Source organism: Tauraco erythrolophus, chromosome 3 (assembly GCF_009769465.1).
Source record: "Tauraco erythrolophus isolate bTauEry1 chromosome 3, bTauEry1.pri, whole genome shotgun sequence".
Taxonomy (NCBI): Eukaryota; Metazoa; Chordata; class Aves; order Musophagiformes; family Musophagidae; genus Tauraco; species Tauraco erythrolophus.
Genome location: NC_141467.1, coordinates 58053541 through 58077314, shown reverse-complemented (window position 1 = coordinate 58077314; position 23774 = coordinate 58053541). Strand labels below are relative to the sequence as shown.

General features: G+C 45.3%; 2 protein-coding genes across 2 annotated transcripts in view; both read left to right on the top strand.

Annotated features, from left to right (window-relative positions):
• PRKDC (protein kinase, DNA-activated, catalytic subunit) overlaps positions 1 to 14908 on the top strand; it is an 84906-nt gene extending 69998 nt beyond the window's left edge. The window contains 14 exon segments of the mRNA XM_086608636.1: positions 666 to 877; positions 2026 to 2113; positions 2822 to 2965; positions 6840 to 7044; positions 7571 to 7638; positions 7897 to 8117; positions 8424 to 8516; positions 10455 to 10544; positions 11782 to 11853; positions 11942 to 12099; positions 12102 to 12142; positions 12617 to 12805; positions 13388 to 13527; positions 14571 to 14908. Of these exon segments, the coding sequence (XP_086464762.1) occupies positions 666 to 877; positions 2026 to 2113; positions 2822 to 2965; positions 6840 to 7044; positions 7571 to 7638; positions 7897 to 8117; positions 8424 to 8516; positions 10455 to 10544; positions 11782 to 11853; positions 11942 to 12099; positions 12102 to 12142; positions 12617 to 12805; positions 13388 to 13527; positions 14571 to 14775 (1926 nt within the window). The 3' untranslated portion in view covers positions 14776 to 14908.
• Positions 14909 to 22520: 7612 nt separating this feature from the next.
• On the top strand, positions 22521 to 23564 carry CEBPD (CCAAT enhancer binding protein delta). Its single transcript, XM_086609269.1, has one exon. The coding sequence runs from the start codon at positions 22521 to 22523 to the stop codon at positions 23562 to 23564; it is 1044 nt and encodes a 347-aa protein (XP_086465395.1).
• Positions 23565 to 23774: the final 210 nt, after the last annotated feature.

Sequence of the window (23774 nt, the reverse complement as noted above, 5' to 3'; positions counted from 1 at the left end):
TAAATACTGGCAATCCAATCTTAAATTCCATTAGAAAAGTAGGAAGGGATGAGATAGGAAGAAAGGAGTCTGGTCTCTTGCTGTCACGGGAAAATACATTGTAGCACTCCCTTCAAAAGTAATATAGCTTTTGGAGTGATATGAGCATGAATTATATTGATGGGGGATACTCCACTGAAATTAATACCTGTCAGCAAGCCCGAAACTCCTTAAAGTTGAGGGAAGAACAAAACTGTGGTAGGGATTCCAGTGTTCTTCTTCCTGACTTTTTTTACTCAAATAAAGACTTCCGCCCAATGGTGTGTGAACTATCTCTTCAAATTTTTGAGTTGTTTGTATGTGGTGATCAAAAAATATTATATTGCATCCAGACAGAAAAGCCCCAAGTTTGAGTATAAAGCCTCCTCTTGGTCGACAAACTGCAAGTCTTTGTAAAGGAAAAACTATTAAGCAGCAGTAGGTAGTGGTGGTGGTGGTAGTCGTAGTAGTAATAACGAAATCTGCTTTATTGGGGGATGTTTTGTGCAACCTAGCTGACATTCTCTGTTTCCTTTTCATGTGCTTCTGTCTGTCAGGCTGGACCACAGAGCAGTTTTGTTTGTGTTTGCTATGTTTGATATTTTCAAGGAGGACCAAAGCTGACAGCAGGGTCTGTGTTTTTGCAGCTTTCGTCGGTTCCCTGTTGGCAGTTCATCGGTTGGATTAGCCAGATGATGGCACTACTTGACAAGGATGAAGCAGTAGCTGTGCAACATACAGTGGAAGAGATCGCGAATACCTATCCCCAGGCAATCATCTACCCTTTCATGATCAGCAGCGAAAGTTACTGTTTCAAAGATACTGCCACTGGTTTTAAGAACAAGGAGTTTGTAGAAAGGTGAATTTGCAGTCAGAGTGGCTCTTTTGTATGTTTTTTTTATTCAGGAGTGGAGAGATGTATTTATTTTTCTAATGAAACTGTTTTCTTTAGAGGGCATGAGAAACATTAGGGAGTAGTTCCATGCACACTGTGTTCTCATTTAAAGGCACAGGGAAAACTGATACATAAACTCTCTTAGTATTAGACATACTCAGGTTGGTGGCCTGAATACTTCCTGAAGTGTTGAGTACGTATAGTCCCCAGGCTGTGGGAAGTCAGAATTTTTTCAAAGAAAAACAAGAAGACCACAGAGAGGCAAGCCCTTTCTACTGGTAATTTTGTGGTAGTCAAAGCTTCTTCTTCCTTTCCTACTTTGCTGGGGCTGAAGGGAAATCCTGTGCATGATTAGGCTCTCACTGTAGTAGACTTCACAGCAGTGAGAGTCAGTACCCATCAAAGATGAAGATGAAGCTAGCTTGGACGTTTCAGTCATTGTAATACCAAGTGAGAGCAGAGATACTGGAATAGATGCTTCTGTTCCTACCAGACTTCAGAGAGGGCCAGTGAAATGGGTCCACGTTATCTTTTGGGGAATGGCAGCTCTTTGTCGTCGTCGTCGTCTTCTCTGCTTACTCAGTGTACAGCATACACCTTCCTCTACAAGCCCTCCTTTTCCCATTTTGCTATGCAGTAAATCCTGAGTTGATCTGCAGACAAAAGTCAACTTCTACCACACAGTGCTGTAGAACCATTAATACAATTTTAGGTTATCCTGTTGCCTTTTTTCAAATCTCTGATACGCTTGCTGAATTTCTTCACTTAAAATGAGAAGATAAAGTCCTGTGCTTCACAAACTCTCGCTCTTGAATAACTGTGGTGACAGGATGTGCAGTCTGGTTAATGCCCATTTCTGTTGCAAGTATGCTTTCTGCTTCCCAACCAAGCTTTTGTTTTCATAGTGAGGCACTTAATTAAAAAACTGGGAGCCACGTGGCAAGGACAGTCATGCAGCCCCCGAGAGAATTCTGAGGGAGTCCTCCTACTTACTCCCAGATTATTTTGCCATATTCTTGAATATAGCAGACAAGCTGGATTGTTGCTTATCTGCAGGCTAGGTGGTGATGGTGGTTCCTGTGGTGTTGTGATGTGTTTTTTTTCTTCTAAAGGATCAAGAATAAGTTGGACAGAGGAGGAGTAGTTCAAGATTTTGTTCACTCCCTGGAACAGCTCTCTAATCCCATAATGCTTTTTAAGGTAAAATGGTTTTGTTGTTTGGGGTTTTTTTTGTTTCCTCTCCCCCTCCTTCCCCTTCATTCCTCACCCTCTGTTTAGGAAAGAGCGTGCTGGGCGGAGCCTGCCGCAGTTCGGCTGACACCGCAGCCGCAGGAAGCGGTTCAACCCAGAATCAACTGGTGATGATGTTGGAGTGTTGTCAGCAGCTTTCACTGGCCATGATCTCCCTCCTTTGTGCCAGCTGACTGTTTTGCACTAGCCCTTTCCAACTTTCTCCTTCAGCATCTCTGCCCTGCCCCATGGTCAGTCTTCCTTAATTGTTCTGAAACTGTTACAGAATTACCGTTTGTGGCCATCTCTATAGTTTCTGAATACTTGTGTTCTTATGCCCTTTCCTTGCTGGGCTTCCTTGTCTACGTTCTGACCCCATCTTCCAAAGGATCCTCGTCTTGTGTGTGGTACCACTCCTGCCCCACAGAGGTTTTCTGAGCTTGCACTAAACACTGTAGTAGTAAACATAATGATCTTAATAAAGTAGAAACATTTTATCGAGAGACAGAATGAAAGGGAAATATTTCCATAGTGTTTTGATTGCTCTTTGGATTGTCAAAAGACACATTAATTGACTACTACTAAATACAGTAACTCAAATGCAATCTGAGCAGATTACTGAAGAGTGAGTGTCAGTAAACTTTTTCTCAGTACTCATCTGTTTCTTTCTGTTTGCAGGATTGGGTTGAGGATGTCAGAAACGAGTTGGTAAAAGCTCAGAGGAATAAAAATAAGCTTAAGGAAATGTACAAAGGAATGTACAATAATTTGGGAAATTTAGAGGCTCCTGGCCTTGGATTGCTGAGGAAAAGATTTATTCAGGTATGTGTGATTACTGAGTAGTGTTGGCATCATGTGCTTTTCTAGAAGGCCCTAGAAAGTCAAAAGAGGAGACCATATCACAGCTTTTACAGGTGCTGCAGGACTTTGAGAAAAGAGATCAAGTCAGGAGTACAGGACTGGGATTTTTTTGCTAGAAGCTATGGACTTCTTATAGTTAAACTTCCACTTCTGACTGCCTTGCAGGACTAAGTGTTCCCTCTTACTCAGCTTCTGCCTCCCATCCTACATACTGCCAGGTTCTCAGGGCCTGGGCCTCTCTGACCATCCATGAACCTGCACAGGAATCTGGCCTTGTTTTTTTTTTTTTTCCCTGCTGCCAAGGATGTATGAGCACTTCAGGGTGTTTTACTATATTATGCTAGTCAAATTTGCTGCTGATGGTAAGTTATTTAGGGTAAGTTATTCAGAAGAGTTACAACTGTGAAGAATTACAGAAAGGACTTTACAAAACTGACTGAGATCTAAAATACTGAAAGTCAGTGTAGGATGCACGTGGCCAAAAAAAAAATATATACCCTAGTTTCACATAAAATTCTTTGGGTTTGAGCTGACTATTGCAGTTGAAGAACAAAATCTTGATAATACATGAGCTGTGAAGACTGAATAGCAGTCAAGAAAGAAAAACGACTGTTAGTCATTATTAAGAATAAAGAACAAAACATGGATTTATACATTGACACAGCAGCCCTCTCTGACCGTTGAGTCTTGAACACTGTAGTCCTCGTCCACAGTTCTCAATATAGATGTATAGCGGTCTTCCAGTACCTCAAGGGGGCCTACAAGAAAGATGGGGAGAGGCTGTTCAGGAGGGCCAGTTGTGATAGGACAAGGGGTAATGGTTTTAAAATAGAGGGAGGTAGATTCAGGTTGGATATTAGGAAAAATTTTTTACCATGAGAGTTGTAGAACACTGGAACAGGTTGCCCAGAGAGGTGGTGGATGCTCCATCCCTGGAGACGTTCAAGGCCCGGTTGGATGAGGCCCTGAGCAACCTGATCTAGTTGGAGATATCCCTGTTCCTTGCAGGGGGGTTGGACTAGATGACCTTTGAAGGTCCCTTCCAGCCCTAACGATTCTATGATTCTATGAAAGCAGAGAAGGTTCAGAGGGCAAGAGCAATCAGAATTATAGAGTAACCTTTGTACAAGGAAACAACTTCAGCATTCCTCCAGTTGGAAAAGACACAATGAGGACAGATACAATAAGGCCCTCAACATCAGGAGTGCCAAGTATGGAGTAAATACTCTATGAAAATGGCAGGTTCAAAACAAACAAGGAGAAATGTTTCGTCATTCAGTACACGCTTAAGTGCTGAACTCCTGCTGCACGGTATTACAGATGCTTTCATCGGTTCAAATAGCATGTGGAGAGGGAAAATGCTTTGAGAGCTTTTACATATAAATGCTGCTTCTGGGTCCAGAAATCCCTGAGCTGGAAATTACTGGAGACCAGGAGAGTGACACTCTTGTAGAAGCATGGCTGTATGCTTGGGCTGTATGCTTGTAGCCCCATGGCCAGGATTAGGTGAATCTAGGTTTCTGCCACATGGCCATTCGTATGTCACATTAGCATGAGATAAACTTATCCGAGTCTCTAGGGAGATTCCTTCCCCATGAGCAGGGAAGGTGGAGGATGCAAGTAAGGTGGGGTCGGGAAGAGGTGAGGTGATAGAGCAGCAGAAAGGGCAATTAGGAGTTGTGGGACATACAAACCCTTTCAATATGTTCCTGCAAGATAAACTGGATCTCTGATGATAATGACTTTAAACTTAAGAGTACGGGGATAAGAATTTGCAGGATGTGCCGCTGTCAAGGTAGGGGTAGAGGGAGAGGAGCAGCTGTGAGCCGTCCAGGGTACAAGCACAGCAAGGGATCTAGCAGGCGTGAGGACGAAGGCAGACTGCATTCGATTGCTGGGACAGTTTGTGTGCACTTTGACCCACTTAAACAAAAAAATCTATGGCTCTTTAAAAAGCTGAAACATGCGGTGGTAGACGATACTGCAAGTAGTGCTGATGGATTCTTAATTGTTATTGAATTAACAGTAGGGAGAGAAGAGCGAGGGAGATGCTGGAAGAGGGGTAGTGGGGTTGTTCCCCTCTGTTGAGGAGAAGAGGGAGAGCAGTATTCTTTGCATGTGCTAGCAGCCACAGGAGGAGAGGGTCAAGGTGATGGTGCACAAACTCTGAATTCTTTGCCTTCATGATCCAGTATTAATGGAGAAACAAAGTGTGCTGTGAGGATAACTGTATAGTTTTTAGTGTCCTTGCTGGGGAAAAAAAAAAACTTTTGTCTCTAGACTGACACATAAAATTGGTCTGATAATGTGGAGTACTTCAGGATTGTAATCTTTGTATCTATTATTTATATGCAGTTTCAATCGTAATTTAAACAATAAAAATATTTCTTTTATTTTTAACATGAAATTCCAGTGATGCATAAATTAAGCACTGTTGATGGATTGTGTTAATTAAAATACAGTATTAAGGCTATTAAATATTTGCTGCTCTGAATTTTAAAGGAAGTCAAAGAACAGAGAGAGCGAACGGATGATCATCTGGAAATAGATTTAAAGTGATAAAGATGTTGCTTCTAGCAGTCTCTTCTTCAGAAGAATCATATTTTCTCTATTTTAATTTACTTCAGTGAAATAGATGTGTCCTTCTTAGCTTGGGAGAAAAATGATCAGGCATTGAAAAAAACAAGTGAGCTTACGTATCTTTCCAAGCTGTTAATACCAGTGAGGTCCAAAAAGGGACACGTGTTTTTCTAGAACCTTGATTTATGAACAGAAGTAGTCAACTCAGCTACCTACTTGCAGATAATACTTACTTTGTTTATTAAATGGATCAGTATGAAATGTCTTTGCAGTTGTCCTTTATCAAGATATTTAAAATACTTTTAAAACACAGTTTTATACATTTTACATCCAGATTATCTCAAAGCAAATCACCAATAATGAATGTGATAGAAGATGTCAGTTTCAATGTTTATTTACTAACATAATGCAAAAAATTCTCTTAATACATGAAGCTAGATGACATACGTTACATACACATGTAATATATCTTTTGGTTAGCAAAAAACATATATATAAAATTAGCTAGACTGCATTTGCTTGCTAGGTAGTATGGTTGCTGCTAGTTCTTTTTTTAAAAAAGAAGAAAACAACAAAACAAAACAAACAAACAAAAAACCCAAACTAAATTCTATGATTCTAAAGTCCAACAAAAAAGCCAGACCTTCCGTAAAGCACAGTGTATTCAAGTTCTAGGGGAAAAAAAGGTTAACTAACTTGTCCATCTTTATATTTTTTTCTTTACCATTTGTAAATCAAACAGTTCAGGGGTTTTTGAATTTTGTTACAGTAGTTTAAAAGTGTGATAACGTCTAAAGACTGGGACATCGATTAAATGTTCTGGTAAAAATCCTATATTCAACTTCATGATGGAATTCATATTTGTTTAATAGGTACAAATTTAAATATTTGTATTTATATTAATTTTTCACTAGTTGTTCTTAAATTTTTGTAAGCAGATGAGGTATGGAGAGATAAGTTTCTGATTTTTATATGGCAAAAAGGTTTATGATCTAATTCTACAGATCTTTGATATCACTAGATTGGTGAAATATAGATATTTCCATTGATGATAGCTGGTGGGTCTACCAAGCAGGCAGTGAAAAGGTTCTGACAGACTAGAAATAATGGAGAGAAAAAAGTGAAGCAGAAGGACGATTGACATACTTTAGGAGCTCAGATGAAGCTGTGCGTGTATAGGAACGTACTGTTTTGATGTTCTTAAGGAGTTCCTAGCACTGTGTTAACAGGATTCCTTTCTCTAAATGAACCTCAGGCTTTTGGGAAGGACTTTGACCATCATTTTGGAAAAGGCGGTTCAGAACTGTTGGATATGAAGGCTAGTGACTTCGATGCTATTGCAACTTCTCTCGTGTCAAAAATGAACAAAACCCATAAAGAACCTGGAAACCTGAAAGAATGCTCACCGTGGATGAGTGAATTCAAAGCTGAATTCTTGAGGAACGAACTAGAAGTTCCTGGTAAGTTCCCCTTCAGTGTCAGTGGTGACCTGTCCCTTAGAAGAAAGCTGCTGCTCTTGAGCTCTACTTCTTATGTTGGCTATATGGCCCTTCTTTCTGGCCTTACGCAGAGGTAGATTTCATCTGAAATAGTTCTGTTCATTCATCATCTCTTAAATCTGTTCTTAAGCTGTAGTCCTGATTTTTTTAAAATTGTATCTAAATTTCTGTCTCTTACCTAAGAACTTAGTATTTTTTGTAGACCTAATATATGTTTATATCTAGTTCAGAAAGGGTATGTCCTCTTAAATTATGTAGAGCTGCAATTCTAACAGCTTAAGAAGGAAAGGATATTAGTAATTCACAGGGAAAATCATATGATGGGATTTTTGTGCATTTTAAAATATTTTCTTCATAGTTATCATTCTACCAGTTTGACAAAATATTAGGAAGTGTGTTCAGTTCTTAAACACACGTTAAAAAAAAAAAAATAAAATCAGTGTATGTAACTTTTTTCTTCTTTCATTTTTTTCCACTACCACTTCAGGTCAGTATGATGGAAAAGGGAAACCACTGCCAGAGTACCACGCAAAAATCTCTGGATTTGATGAACGGGTATGTTTATAAGTTTGATTCAAAATTCTGTTTGGTATAAATTTGAGTCCATATTCCATTTGAAGAATTTGACAATAGCAAGGTTGTTGCTTGTGTAGACATCTTGCATCACATAAAGGAAGTAGATATTTTTCTAGTAGTAACTGAGCAACTTGATTGTGCTGCCTAGAAATACCAGATATGCTTAATTTCAGTGATGATTCTGTAAGGCCAAGTCTTCTTTCACAAATATTTTGCTTTTTCCTGTCTTTTTCCAAGATAAGTGTAATGGAATCCTTGAGGAAACCAAAACGTATAACAATCCGAGGCAGCGATGAGCAGGAGTATCCGTTTCTTGTCAAAGGTGGTGAAGACCTGCGACAAGACCAACGTATAGAGCAGCTGTTTGATGTAATGAACATCATCCTTTCCCAAGATGCTACGTGTAGCCAAAGGAATATGCAGTTAAAAACTTACCAGGTCATCCCCATGACAACAAGGTAGGAATTTATCTTGAAGGGACAGAAATCCTTATGTTAACATTTATTACTGTTGGGACGTGGGAAAGTGAGATTTCTGTGTGCCAGATTCTGGTTCAGAGTGTTTTGGGTCTTGGTTTAATTTTTTTTTTCTTTTAAACAACATTCTAGTTGCTTTGTCTGGAAACTGTTTTTCAGAGTATATTTAGATTGGTAGCTTTCAACCTTCTTTAGCAGGCACTAGAACATGTTGCTTCCCATTTGTGGTGTTCTTCTAAAGTTCAACTCTGACCTACTTGTTCACATCTCTGATTTCTTTTGTTCCAGACTAGGACTCATCAAGTGGCTGGAAAATACTTGTACTTTAAAAGAATTCCTTAAGAATAGCATGTCTAAAGAGGAAGACCTCAACTATAACAGGTGATTCTTGGTTTAACTGTCTGCTCTGATAGAGACCATCACTAATGGGTTTCTCGGGATACTGACAATCTTGCAGCAGCATTTTCTTTTTTTAAAAGAAAGAATTTAAAGCACCCATAAGCAAGGAGGCAGTTTGTACTTCCTGACCCAAATTAGTAATTAGCAACTGTTTGTTTAATGAGTACCATTGTACCTGGAATATCCTCCACCCAGCTTGTTTAAACAAGAGGCTTATAATCATGTGTGACGTCATCATCACCATTTCCTTATCAGCAGATTGATTTTACGAGCAAAGGATTTCGATCTCCTGATTTGATCAGGCAGGAAATGGACATAGGTCAGGGAGGTGGGGAGCAGAGGGGAGGAGAGCAGAGCAAAGCAGAGACGGAGCTATTCAGAACCTGGGTTCAGCAGTGAGTCAGTGGCAGGGGAAGTGGGCAGTAGATGCACAAAACACAGCTGCAAAGAACGGTCTCTGACCTTATACAAATGCTGGGTTTGAATAAATTAGCCTTCTTTCTCTTGATTGCAATTGGAGGATGAATATTTGTAAAATTGATGTAATTCTAGCATTTCAGCCTGCTTCTATGGTGGAATTTAGAAATGTGGCTTGATTTACCAACATTGTTCTTAGTACATAATCTCTGTTTGGGCTTGTCAAAGTGTCGTTGTCACCGTTTATTTTTACTAGTTCTCTTTTTTTATGGGGCGGGTTGGAGGAACCTTCAGCATGGAGGTTGAGCTCCAAAGGGTCTTTATTTCTACAGTTACTTGATCTGTGAGCAGTTTAAGAACTGCTACGGTTCCTGCATTATTGCTGTCTGGTTCACTTTTGTGAACAGTAGCGATGTTCTGTTGGTCTCAATTCATTGACTGGGAAAGTGGAGGACTCACATGGAACCACCTTGTGAGGGGAGAAAATTTCTAATACACTAAATGTAGAAGATCACTAGCTTTCTAAAAACAGTTAATGATTTATCTCAAAAAATAGCTTTATTTTATTGTTGTATTTAGACTTTACATATTTTCCCATATGTTCTTCAGTCAAGTCAATTAAGACATTTTATATTGAGCTATGGTTGAATGGCAGCACTCACAAAGCAAAATTCTGATTAAATCCTTGCTGGCAATATTTTGGTTGGGGTAGGGAGAATAGCTTTCTGAAGTTTTGAAATCCTTTATCCCGAAGTGATGAGCTATGCAGTCTATAAATGATAAATACTTCTTAAATGGAAAGGATCTCTCTATCTCAGAACATGCTTTGGAAGAAAGAGAGAAGATGGGTGCTCTGTTAAGTTGGGTGCTGCCTCTCTGGAATAAAAGTTTAATGTCTAGTATATTTAGTTAAGATGGGAGAAAAATATCAAATTGTTCTATAAGCAGTGCAACTAATGAAGACTGGCTTCTTATGGATTAATTCCTCAAGCCCAAGCCCCTATTCTTCCCTTCTTGTACACGCTGAGGAGGTAACAGACTGCCTTCCTGCATTCCCTACCTGTTTGGATGGACAAACGGCGGCAGCACATACTATGGTAGGCTACGTAATGCCTCTCAGATGGATATGAGACTGTGTTAAAAATATCTTTCTCCCTGGAGAAAGTATTTTGAGTCTTTCTTCTCAGGGCAGCATCTAATTTTCACAGTAGCTATTGACAAATTAACACCTTTGAGATGTCTAATTTTCTGTCAAATGTGACTGAAGTGCATTCAAAGCTGAGGGGAAGGAGATGGATGGATCAGCATATGCACTGACTGCATAAACTTCATTTCCATCGCAAAGCTAAAATTAATGTAGGCTGTAGCTTCCTGACTCCTCCTGTGCGTTAAAATCTCATGGATCATAGCAGCACACAGCCTGCAGATATTCAAGTGCAGACTGGTTAGATAACACAGGGGAATCATCAGTGCTTATTTTGGGGTGGTTTTTTTTGTCCCTAGTAAAAAAGGACCTCGTGCTACCTATTCTGAGTGGCTGTCCAAGATGGGTGGGAAAGCGCAAGGCGTCTCTCGATACCGTGTTATGTACAGGTAGGTTTTAAAAGAGAACTGCTTGTAAAATACGGAAGTTAGAGTGTGCACACACACAGTTGTAGAAATTCCAGGAAGAGTATGATCTGCGTTATAATATGCTGGCTAGTTATGATTTTTGCCCGTTTTACTGCTTTGTCTCACTGGAGATGCCAAAATCCCACCAGAGCACATGGATGCTTCCAGAAGCTTGCTCGCTTCTTTAAGAAAGTGTCTAGAAGCCGATGGTCCTCTTTAACTTTATTTTCCAGGTGTCTTGTTCTCGATTAATCAGTTAGGTGGTCTGCCTCAGAGCCGGAGCACCTGCTGAGGTCAGACAGAGAACATCACCGTGATTTGCTGAGAATTTAAGAATCTTTGAAGGTTTAGGTCCTGACTTAAGCATCCTCTCAGAGGAGTTTCTGCACCTGCCTAGGTCTAGCACTGCAGGGGGAAAAGTGAAGTTTCCAATGGAGCGTTTCTGATGAGCTCACAACCTGCTTAAGCAAGCGTTAAAGGAAAACTGCTTTTTAAAGGAAAAGTTCTACTCATTTAACTGAGCGCATCTACATTAATACTTGTATTCAGATCTGGAACATGCTTTTGAAGTATGTCACCAGTCACCCCACTCACCTCACGTTGGCTTGCCATCACAGAGCTGTCTCCTAGTACACAACTCGAGTCCTTTCAGAGGGAACTGGACTGGAAGGATAGCACCGTGTTCATCCTAGCTGCCTACAAGCATTCAGTTCCCAGGATCAGATGTGGGCTAGTCCAGAGCAGTCACCCTCCCTCCCCAAATGCATCCGGCATGAACGTCCTCACCACCAGCTGTTTAGTTCTGTTGCCTCCCCTTGTGCCACACTATTTCCTAGTGTAAGCGTGTCCTCTGCATGCTGCTGACAGATTTTGTTTGAGCCTTAGTTGCTCCGCTTGGAAGAGACTGTCCAGCCAGAAAGAGCATAATTGTATTGCTGTATTAAAACTTAACCCATCTACTTAATTTGGGTGAAACTATACAAAACTACATACTGTTTTGTGTTAAGAAATGTCAGTCTTGGAAGTAACTGCTTGGAAAAAAAGAGAAGAAGGTATTTTTAATATCAGATAAAAACTTCAGGCAAACTCTCTGTGGCTTGCTGTACTGTTTACTGGGATAAGCAAGGAGTTCTAATGCAGTCATGTAAACATCCTAACTTTTCATGACCAGTGGGGCTGTTATTTCAATAGTTAACATTATTCTTTCACCAATTTGCAGAAATGCTAGCCGTACAGAAACAGTTATGTCTTTCAAAAGCAGGGAAAGCAGTGTTCCAGAAGACCTGCTGCGGTAAGTGTGCTGATAATGACTGCACGTTGCGGAATGAACGTTGTTGGTGCTTTATGTGTATGCAACAAGTGCCTTCTGTTTCGTTAAGGCGAGCCTTTGTGAAAATGAGTACATCTCCTGAAGCCTTCCTGTCTCTGCGGTCCCATTTTGCCAGCTCTCATGCATTGATGTGCATCAGCCACTGGATACTTGGTATTGGAGACAGACATCTGTCCAACTTCATGATTAGCAAGGACACAGGTGGCATGGTGGAATAGACTTTGGATATGCGTTTGGCTCAGCTACGCAGGTATTTGTTTTCTAATTAATTTTGTTACAGCTTTTGCATTTGTTATGAGCAATTAGATGTATATTCTCGGTACTAAATGCTCCTCGTTAATTAGATGTATATTCTCAGTACTAAATGCTCCTCGTTTGCCATCATTCTAATGCAAAATAACCTTTACAAGTTATTTCGAGTTAATAGAATAAAATCTCTGTTTCCAGACATTCTCAGATGAGCAGGGAGCTAGAGAGTCTCATAGTCTTACACGGTGGTGTTTTGTATAGTGCAGCCATGCTTTCAATCACTATCACTAAATATTCATGACTAGAGCTTTGATGTCACAGCTTGGTCCTGTTCTACTATGTTGCACTTTATTTTCAGTTGAGTGACAAAGAGAGCCTCAAAGCTTAAAAAGAAAAAAAATACTTATTTCTAATCCTTCTGTTCCAAGGTTTCCTTAATTCTTGTTTTCTTTTGACTGTCCTTCCCTTTGGCTAGTTTTTGCCCGTGCCAGAGTTGATGCCTTTTCGTCTGACTCGACAGTTTGTTAATCTGATGATGCCAGTGAAAGAATGGGGTCTCATTTACAGTGTGATGGTACATGCCCTAAGGGCTTATCGTGCGGCTCCAGATCTCCTCATCAGCACAATGGATGTATTTGTAAAAGAGCCTTCTTTGGACTGGAAGGTGGGATTTCTCCTCTTTCTTTTTTCTTCATGTGGTAATTCTTAAACTGTAATGAGGATAAAACTGATCAAAAAGGAGTATTTCCTGATGCTCAGTCTCAGTGCTCCTTTTATCTTTCTTTGTTTTATTGAGTTCTCAAGAGAAGCTGAACTTAAAGGACTTAAAATGACAGAATTCTGTATTGATGGACAAAGAATAGTAGCACATGTCTGTGTTGTCAGTGTACTTTTCTTTATCTGCATGATAATCCTAAAAGTGTCATTATCTCTTGATCGCATTATGTCACTTTGGCAGCAGCATAAATATTTTCAACTTTTGTCACTGAGCCTCGTACGTTTACATAACACTGTATATATCAAACTAATAATTACAGAGAAAAAATCTCAAACTAGTTGCACTTCAATAACTCCAGTTATAAATTAAATTTCAAGTCATAGGCAGGCTAGATATCATCTCACTACTTTGCCCTCCTTTGCATCTGCAGTTAGGAGTTACTGACTTGACTTGCTATGATCTGGCAGCTTAAAGGTCTTTTTAAGTACATGATTTATGATAAATAAACCAAATTTGTTTTATCTTTAGAACTTTGAACAAAGGCAGCTGAGAGAAGGAGGCACGTGGATTAAGGAAATAAACACGTCTGAAGTAAACTGGTACCCTTTGCAGAAAGTCAGCTATGTCAAAAGAAAGCTTACAGGTGCCAATCCAGCAACAATCACTTGGTAAGATGCTCTTTTTTCTTTTTTTTTTTTTTTTTTTTGCTTTAAACTGCTCCACTAAGAGCTTTGGCAGTCTCCTGTGTCAGACTTTGCTCCCTTCAGACAGAATGGCAGCTAGGAAAAGAGGAGAGGCAGACAGGGCAAAATTTCAGCAAACCTCCTGTCAGAATCGTTTTGGTCCACAAAAGCTCTCTGAATCACCCAGCCAGCCAAAACAGCAGATAACCCTGTGAGTGTTCTTGCTCCAGCTCAGGCCTCCTGAGCAGTTTAGTGTTCCTGGCAACACACACATCTCCACCCTGTAAGGCTGCTTAACTTCTCTCTCCTCAGACTGCTGTTCTGTATGTTCGTCTCCACAGCTTTTAGGCTAGGGGTAGTATTTAAATCAATATACTTCTGGTGGGCAGTTGCTTGAAATGGCACCTGAACCAGCTGTATGGGAGGCATGGAAGTAAGCTGCTTCCCAAAAACATCAAATTCAAATCTGATGGCGTTCTCAGGTTATTTATGTCAGTCTGGTGGTCTGACTCAAGCCAGAATGTCTTTGAATTTCAGTTAAAGTACAATTAATCCCTTCCATCCTCTTTTAAAAAGACATTTTGGATTAATCAAGGAGAAAAAAAAAAAAAAGGCAAAGAAAGCAAGCCTGTTTAAAACCATACAAATATTAAAAGTGCAGGACTTGGGAGGAGTCTCTCTTGCAGTCAAGGCTGAACTGGAAAATGCAGCAAAACACTTCTGGCAGACACAAATCAGCACACCAGGTAAGGAGATAAAAAAGCTTGGATGTGAATTGCTGCATCCCTCTTTGAGTTAGAGACCTTTGACAAGACTGAAATATTCATTGTAGATATTCTCTAGCAAAGGATACCTGAAATCACCAGTCTTCACTGGCCAAGCCTTCTACAGCTGTTGAACAGTCTCCACTTTATTGAAAAATAAAGCTGCATAAATAGTGTTCAAGTACTGTTTCGTATTTTAAAGTCCATCTCTGATATTTTGCTGATTTCTTTCAGTAAGAGCTTATTTTTGTGTTCTCAATTTAGTGATGAACTACGCCTGGGCCGCGAGAAGTCGCCTTCTTATAACGATTTTGCTGCTGTGGCTCGTGGTAGTGCTGATCATAATATCAGGGCCAGAGAGCCGGAGGACGGCCTTTCAGAAGAGACCCAAGTGAGATGTCTGATCGATCAAGCGACAGACCCCAACGTTCTTGGCAGAGTCTGGGAGGGATGGGAGCCCTGGATGTGAGGGACTGCTCTAAAGCCCAGACTGCCAGGAGAAGCATCCCCTGACACACAGCTGCAACCAGATCAGAATTTTAAGGCCAAAAACAACAACACCACAACTTCTGAATCGCTTTTATCATCGGTTAACTTAACTAATGTGGAAAATAATTCTTTTGTATTAAAACTGTATTGAAACAGTGATTTTTTTTTTTTTTTTATATGGTTCTGCAACAAAGCAGCGTTATTGTCTTTGCATTAAAGTCAATGTAGAAAGAACTGGAGAGGCTATAGAGCATAAAGGCTTATATGAAAGGCACTGGGATCACTCAAAGGAAAGCACAAATTCATACTCTGCAAACTTGTGGGCATCCTTGTAGGGAAAGTCTGTGCCTTGGTCTTTTACAGAGACCTTGGTGACTATCAACTGAAACCATTCTGCAGACATGTTATTTGTAATAAAAACTAAAATATTTTCATATCAATAGAAATAGTGAAACACATGGTAAAATTAAACAGAAAACAGCTTTTTAGCTGTAGATAACACCTAAAATATCCGGGTGGTTATTTCATTACTGGCTAATGCAAAAGCAGTGATGAGACTGTGCCAGTTTGTTCCAGCAGATTGTTTTTTAACAGTTAGAGGTTATGTGCTGTTATCTCTGTCCTTTAGAAGTCTGCGCTCCTCAGGTTGTGTTCCTTTGTTTGGCCACAGCCAAAAATAGCCACTTCCAACACGGCAGAGCGCCGTAAGCTGCTGGCCATAACGGCAGGGCAGGGCAGGGCAGGGATGGCTGCTGCACTTCGGTGTTTGCTTCTGCCACAGTGGGGAGGTTCTGCCAGACGCGGCTCCTCCTCTCTGGCAGCCAGTTCTCGGGTAGCCTTGGTGGCGAGTGCAGGGCAGCCCAGACAGCAAAGGGGGAAAGAGAGTTCTCCGAAGTGTTATGATCGTTTATTACGCACGGTTCATCGTAGGAGATGGTTTCCATTGCGGCTTTTAATAATTATCATAAAGGGTGTAATAAAAAACGAGTCTTTGCCCTCTCACTGCCTACAAGCTTTCCCTTCTGCCTCCGTGGCGGTGGGGCAGTCCCCGTCTCGCTGAGGGCCGCAGCTGTCGCTGGTACCAGTCTCAAATGAACCTTTCGGCTGGAAAGCAGAGGAATCTGCCTTCTGGATAGAACTCCACAAAAAAACTCAGGATGGGGAAGATTTGTGTACTGAGCCTAATGAATAGGGAGGAAGCTTTTTTGTTTCAAATACTTTCCAGCAATAGTTACTCTTTGCTATCTTCCTTCTTAACAAATATGCTCAATTCCTTATGTCAGTAGTAGTATGAATCCAGAAATTCCAAATCTTTTTATCAGATGTTATTAATTAAAAATGTCGTTTGGCCGTTGTAGAGGAAAAATCTATTTAAAAATGAAATTAGGTATACATCTGAAAGTTTATTTTTAAGTTAATTTAGGTCACTTTAATCACAGAAAAAAACATCCCCATTTACCCATTTGTATAGATGATAATTAATGGGCAGCATTTTTTTCATGAGATATATAGTGATATAGTCTATTTTTGTATAAGCTTCTGTAAGATGGTGCATGTTGTGCTTTTAATCTCTGGTATCAATAAAGACAGCGTTCTGACTAAAGCTTGGTTAGGTGAGGCGCTCGGATTTCACGTCACTCTACAAATACAAGAAAGTTAAAGCACAATAAAAAGCTACATGAAAAGGTGAGGGGACGTTTGGAAATCAAGTGGCTGGTTGGACAAGGTGTTTAATTGCACTTTTGGCACATGCCTCAGATATTTACTAGGTACTTTGACCTGTACCGCAGGGGACAAGGTTTATGTTTATAGTTTAACAAGGCTCTTCTCATGGGACTTTTGATACCTTCAGCAACAATAGATGTTTGCGTGCAGCAGGCCTCCCTCCAGCGCTGACCGAGGCTTCCTTGGCCTTTTGGAAGGGGCTGGAGCAGGAACACAGCCCTGCTCTTCCAGGGGAAGGGGACTGTGATGAATCCTGCCCCGTGCTCTCTTCTCCCTTTACTCCGTACCAAAAGGTCCTTGGGCCAGAAGTGAAAGAAAGCCTCTGAGATGGAGAGACAGGTGGAAGTAGCCCTGATAGTGCAAAAAAGCTTAGAACATGTCCATGATTAAAATAGTTAAAAGCTCAGTTTTGGCCCTGAAGTAAGTGCTATAATTGGAAGCCTCAGCTGCGTCAGTCCTACTAGTGGTGCGTTTGTCCAACTGCAGTGGCAGCTAAGGAGCAGAGCACAAGGCTGCTGGGTTTTCATGAGTGGAAACACATCCTATGCAAAGCAAGTGGAATCGCCCTAATGGAGCTTTCCCTCTGCAGCTGAATGAGCCCAAAAACCTCCAACAGGTGTAAATCGCCACTGCTGTCCCTGATCCTGGCGGAAGAGTGCTGCTCTCAATAAAATACAGCAGTTCAATGGAAAGGCTCAAGCCAGCCCTGAAGCAGCAAGGAAAGTCCTGATGCAACAAAAACCTGAAGTTGCTGGGCTCGGCACTTTACGGGGTGGTTTGTTCGGCTTCCAGAAAAGAGTAAGACGATGCGCGGCTCAGAGTCAGAGACTGCTGCAGGTCTCATGATGCACAACAAAACTTAGTAACCGTCCACGAGTATGGCGGAGTATTTCCTTCTCAGATTAAATAACCAGATGTGCACTATAGCTGGAAATCCATTAGTTGCATCTGAAAAGCTACATAAACCATTAGCATATATTCTCAGTAGGTTTTTCTTAGCATATAGAGTAATATTCATGTTCAAGCTAGTCATCGCCATCCCTGTCATCTTGTAATTTCCCTCTAACTAAAAATAATAGTACTGTTAAACACAGAGGAAAGATCTGCAGCCTGCAGTCTCCTTTCCCAGCTGATAAAGAGGTTCCTGCATGCTGCTTGTCGTGCTCAGGTCTTTTGCTTAGTCCCCACCACCGCTCCCCAATTTAAAGGTTAGCTTGAGGTGTCTGTGGCCGAGATGTACAGCACCAGCACTCTTCAGGCATGGGAAGGAGCCTGCGAGCTCTCCTCAAGAACAACGAATTAGTCCGGTCTTCAGCCATGGAATAGGGAGTTTCCTACAGCCCTTCTGGTCTCACGTTGAACGGTTTTGCCAGCCGCTTCCTGAGGTCAGGTAAGTAAGCATCTGCATTTAGAGACACTTCTTCCCCACACTTCATGCTTTTCAAGATCAATGAGTTAAAATAAAGATTTATTACTGTTGCTTTAAAACCCTTTTATTTTTTCCCTTGCAAGTACTGAGGATGAGAGTCTGCCAAGTCACTTCATTAACACCGTGTGCTTCGTTTGGAAAGACCTGGGTGCACAGCCGGCACTCCAGATTAGTTGAAAGTTTTGTCTTTTCTCTGCAAAGGTTTCTTAGAGAAAGACTTCTTGTCCTTTCTCCCTAGGTATAAAAGTTCCTCTTTACTTGATTTGGAGCAGGAACCTCAAACAGGTTTAAAAGAGAATATTCTGAAATTCAGATGCTCAAATGTTTGTTACTGCTGTTTAAAACTTACTGGAGCCCAGAGAGAAGCCATGGTTCGGTGGGTCAGGAACTCAGCAGGACAGGAGAGGGAATCAAGGGCTTGTCTCTGCTTCACTCTCCGTGGAGTTATTTATGCAAATGGAAACAAATTCAGCTGCTGAGATACCAGACAAATCCATCCCAGGAAAGAGTAGAGCATGACATTGTCCTGCCTTCAGCCCATCTTTTTGCCCGTCTTTTTGGTAAGCGACAAGTATCACTTACCTACTCCCGAATGCTTTGCTGCAGATACAGAACCACCCCAGGGCTTCACGCCCTGCGTGGCACATGGAGGAACCCCCTGAAACCTACTCCTGAAATCACGCATCATCTCAGGGTCAGCAACAAACACAATCAGCTCGCCTTCCAGGGAAGGCTGTCACTGCTTCATTTTGGGGGATGGGTGTCAACAGGTCTGACCATGAGCTCTGAACATGCCTCCAGGTCCTGATGATGCTGTAAGCAAAGCTGCACCCTCCATGATGGGGCTTGGGTGTGACACGGCTGGCAGACAACAGAGCTTACACAAGGTTTCCCAGCCCCACAGGTCACCGTTTACTGAGGGATTCTGAGAATGTAATTGCCACCCGGCAGGGTGTCCAGTGGCGGTCAAGTGACCTGGCTGGGAATTGTGTCTCTTTTTTTGGGGTAACACATGATGGGCATTTGTGCTGGGTTTATGGGGTGGGGGTTTGGCAGCAGGGGAGGGGCTACAGCGATGGCCCCTGTAAGGAGCTGCAAGAAGCTTCCCCAGCTCCAACTCAGACCTTCCTCTGGCCAGGGCCAAGCCAGGCAGCACCTCTGTGAGTGCCGTATTTAAGAAGGGGACCAAGGAACCCAAGCCAGGTGGGACCTGCAGTGAAGAGGGGGTGAGGTGGGGGGCTGCCTCCCCGGTGGGGGGCTGCCTGTGTTGGGCCGCCACTACTTGACTGGAGATGGCCATGGCAGCGTGGCTTGGAGAGCTCCGAAGCGCCCCGCTCCTGGGTCGCCCGCTGGGCAGAGTTTGTCCTGTCGGGCCTGCTGAGGTCTGCTGGGCCCGGCACAGCTGCAGCGGAGAAAGGACTGAGACCTGAGAGAAACGGCCACGCAGACACCAAGTTCAGTGAAGATGGAGCAGGAGGAAGTGTGCCAGAGCTGAGATTCCCCTGCAGCCTGTGGTGAAGACCATGGTGAGGCAGGCTGTCCCCCTGCAGCCCATGGAGATTAATGATGGAGTGGAGATCCACCTGCAGCCCGTGGAGGACCCCACGCCAGAGCGGGTGGCTGCACCCTGAGAAGTCATGACTCTGTAAGAAAGCCTGTGCTGGAACAGTCTGATGGGTAAGGACTGGATTCCCTGGGAAGGACTCATGTCAGAGAAGTTCCTGGAGAACTGTCACTCGTGGGAAGGGAACCCACACTGGAGCAGGGGAAGAGTGTGAGGAGTCTCCTCTCCGAGGAGGAAGGAGCAGCAGAAACAGTGTGTGACAAACTGACCTGCAACCCCTCCATTCCCTGTCCCTCTGCGCTGCAAGGGGGAAAGAGGTGGAGCTGGGAAGAAGGGAGGGGTGGGCAGAAGGTGTTTTTAAGCTCTGGCTTTGTTTCTTGTTATCCTCTCTGATATGACTGGTAACAAATGAAATTTTTTTGTCCCCAAGTCAAGTCTGTTTTGCCCATGACCGTAATTGGTGAGTGATCCCTCTATGTCCTTGTCCTGATTTTCAAGCCTTTTGATCTATCTTCTCCTCTCCACCCCAGGGGGGGAGGATCGAGCGAGCGGCTGCGTGGTGCGTAGTTGCCAACCGAGGCTACACCAGCACAGCATTAAATGAGACTGTTCGCACTCGCACACCAACACCGTCTGATGACCAGCTGCCCTTCGGGGCTAAGGACTTCAGTGAGCTGAAAGCGTAACACAGTTCCATGTACAAACAGTTAAATGAGATGTTTTCGAAGACAAATCATAATTTTATGGCTACGACAGGTGAGATGATGTATCACCTTCCAGCAGTCAACAGACTGTTGCAGAGCAAGGAGGAGAGTGCAGGTGTTGGAGTGCCTTGCGTTTCTAAGCTACCTTCCCATGCTTCATGCACTGAGCTCTGTACACTTCACGCAGAGAAAAAAGGTCCAGGAGCACCAGACATCGACCTCAGTTCCCAGCCGGTGAGTCAGAGTCACGCGGCGTGAATATACCCCAGTGCTGGAGGGCAGAAAATAACATCCCAAACTGAGTTTGGGCATATTATTTTTTGATGATGCGGAAAAGGAAAATTGTTTACACACACACACACAAAAAGCAACGACTTCTTGTGTCAGTCAAGCTCAGCGCTTAACGCTCGTGTAGATGGAGGTTGCATGATCAAACTCCCGATGAGCAAACCGGATCAAGTTTATTTAAACCTAACACCTCGGTGGGCTTCACCACAGCGCTAGAGTTAAAAGCAAAGCCAAGCCCCTCCACGCCAAACTTCACCTGCCGGCTGCAAAACCTCCACTGCCAGGCAGAGCACCTCACCCCTCTCCCACGAGCCTTCCCCCGAGGAGTTTCACGGCCAGAGGGGGAGCGTGTACCAGCCCTGTCCCGACTATTTCTGCTAAAACACGCAGCCCGCCGATAAACAGCTGCGTTACCGCAACAGCTGCGGCAGCGGCAGATGGAGCCCTGCCCGGAGCGGGGCAGCCGGCCCGGCATGGCCGGCACGTACCCGCGGTGCCCAGAACGGCACCGGAGCGAGCGGCAGAGCGGTGCCAGGGCACAGCTTCGCGCCGGCGGTGTCAGCTGAGTGCTGGGATGAAAAGCCGGCGGCTGGGCTAGTGCTGCTGAAGCGTCATAAACGTGGCTGGGGCTTTATTTTTTTTTCTTGGGGGGGGAGGGGGAAGAAAAAAAATAATGTTAAAATAGACTTTTTTAAACGAACGGTTTGGGGTTTTTTTGTTGGTTTTTTTTTTGGGTTTTTTTTTTTGTTTGTTTCTTTTGTAATTAGGTCAATGGAGCACCTGAGGGTGAAGCCTGTTTGGTTTTTTTTTGTTGTTGTTTTGTTTGGTGTTTTTTTTAATACTGTTTTATGTAGCATTTCACATATTTGAAAGGAAAATATTTTCGTTTCTCTGATACTTGCCAATTTAATAGTAGTAGTTTATTGGATGCAAGGAGGGGAGAAAACCCTCGTAATTACTTACCGTGAGTTTTTAAAGAAGCTTAACTTCACCCAGGCAGTGGGAAGCAGCTGAAGATGCCTCAGAGAGCCCTTTCCCACTGGAGCGTCCTGCAAGAAGAAGCCGAAGCTGCCACCCTGTCACTGGGGTAAGGAGGCGGTAGGTGGGTTCGCAGCCCACTCGGGTGATTCTGCCCGTGCTCCAGGGAAGGAGCGGAGCCTCGGGAGGGCGCTCGGGCGATACACAGAGACACGCGTGGGGCCGGCAGCATCTTTTCCCGTCTCGCTTCATCCCAGGCGCCGCTGGGGAAGCGTGCGTGGAGGGTGGGGGACAGGCAGTGTGGTAGTGGGCTGAAAATGAGCCTTTTCCGCCAGCTTTTCCGCTGGCCCGTGTGGAAATAAGGTAGGAAAAGGGAAAATTAATCATCAGTCGGAGTGTTGCAGGGGAAACGGGGGGCCGGTACCGGCATCGGGGCAGCCGATGAGACGGGACGGTGCGGGGAGGCGGCAGGCACCCGAAAAGGCGCCTGCCCCCTCCCTGCACCGTCCCGTCCCCCCGCCCCGACCTCGGCCACCCGCCACCGGGAGGTGGCAGCTCTCCGCGGCGGGAGCCCTGCCTCCGCGGCCGCGCACCCCACCCGCTCCCGCCCCCGGGTCCCCGGGGGTGCCGGGAACACTCGTAACCCGTCATTGGGGTAGGAGGCGGGGCCGGCGCCGTATAAGAAGGGACCGAGCGGGCGTTTCGCTCCCAGGTCCAGAGACGGCTTGTCCCATCCCGCCTCCTTATCGCTCGGAGCACGGCGTGACCCGAGCCCGGATCGGTGCCCGCGGGGGAGGTGAGGCGACGGCGGGACGGCAGCGGGACCACCGGTGGCACCACCAGCAGTAGCAGGAGTACGAGCAGCAGCAGCAGCAGCAGCAGCGGTACCACCGGTATCAGCAGCGGCGGCCGCAGCCCCGCTCCCCACCTGCCCGTGGCGGAGGCTGGAGCTGGGATCGTCGCGGAGCGGCGGTTGGTGCCCGCGGCCCGGAGCTCCCCCTGCGCCGCGGCCGTGCGGCGCCGCGTCCCGCTCGCCGATGAGCGCCGCCGCCGCTCTCTACAGCCTGGATTCGCCGGCATGTTATAAGAACTGGTGCCTGGAGCCCGCCAACTTCTACGACGCCAAGGTGGGCAGCGGCGGCGGGCCGGGTCCCGCCTGCAAGCCGGGGGGCCGCGGCGGCTGCGGGATGAGCGGCGAGGAGGCGGGGGGCGGCCTGGGGGGCAGCGGCGCCAACCTGGCCGAGCTGAGCGCCGCCGCCCCGGCCATGTACGAGGACGAGAGCGCCATCGACTTCAGCTCCTACATTGACTCCATGTCGGCCGTGCCCAACCTGGAGCTGTGCAACGACGAGCTCTTCGCCGACCTCTTCAACAGCAACCACAAGCCCGAGCGGGGCGGGGACTACGGCGAGTACCTGCCGCCGGGCGGCGGCGCCGGCCGCGACCCCGCCAAGGACCTCGGCGCTGCCATGACCACCCTGCTGGGCGCCGAGCCCCGCACCGCCTCCTCCGCCTCCTCCTCCTCCTCCTCCTCCTCTTCCTCCTCCTCCTCCTCCCGCGGCGCCCTGAAGCAGGAGCCGGACTGGAGCGACAGCGACCTCTCCTCCTCGCTGCTGCCCTCGCAGATCGCCACCTGCGCCCAGACCATCATGAACCTGAGCGGGCAGCCCACGCCGCCCACCTCCCCCGAGCCGCCGGGGAGCAGCTCCCCCTCCAGCTGTAGCACCCGCTCCCCGGGCCCCGCCGCCGCCGTCTCGGTGTCCGGGGCGGCGCAGGGCGCCCCGCCGCCGCCCGCCCCCGGCGGGAAGGAGCGCGGCGGCAAGAAGTGCGTGGACAGGTTTAGCCCCGAGTACCGGCAGCGGCGGGAGCGCAACAACATCGCGGTGCGCAAGAGCCGCGACAAGGCGAAGCGGCGCAACCAGGAGATGCAGCAGAAGTTGCTGGAGCTCTCGGCCGAGAACGAGAAGCTGCACAAGAAGATCGAGCAGCTCACCCGGGACTTGACCAGCCTCCGGCACTTCTTCAAGCAGCTGCCCAGCGCCTCCTTCCTGCAGCCCGGCTCGGGCACCGACTGCCGGTAACCGGGGGGGAGCGGGACGGAGAGACGGACTCCGGGAGACCGTGGATAAATACCTCAGAGGGCCGAGCCTTGCCGGGCCGAGCCGAGCCGAGCCGAGCCGAGCTATGCCAGGCCGAGTCGCGCCGCCCCGGGCCGGGCTGGGCGCGGGGAGGAGGCGCGAAGCCGCGGTGAGGCCTGCCGGCCTGCGGCCGCTTTCTGAATGTTGTAGCGA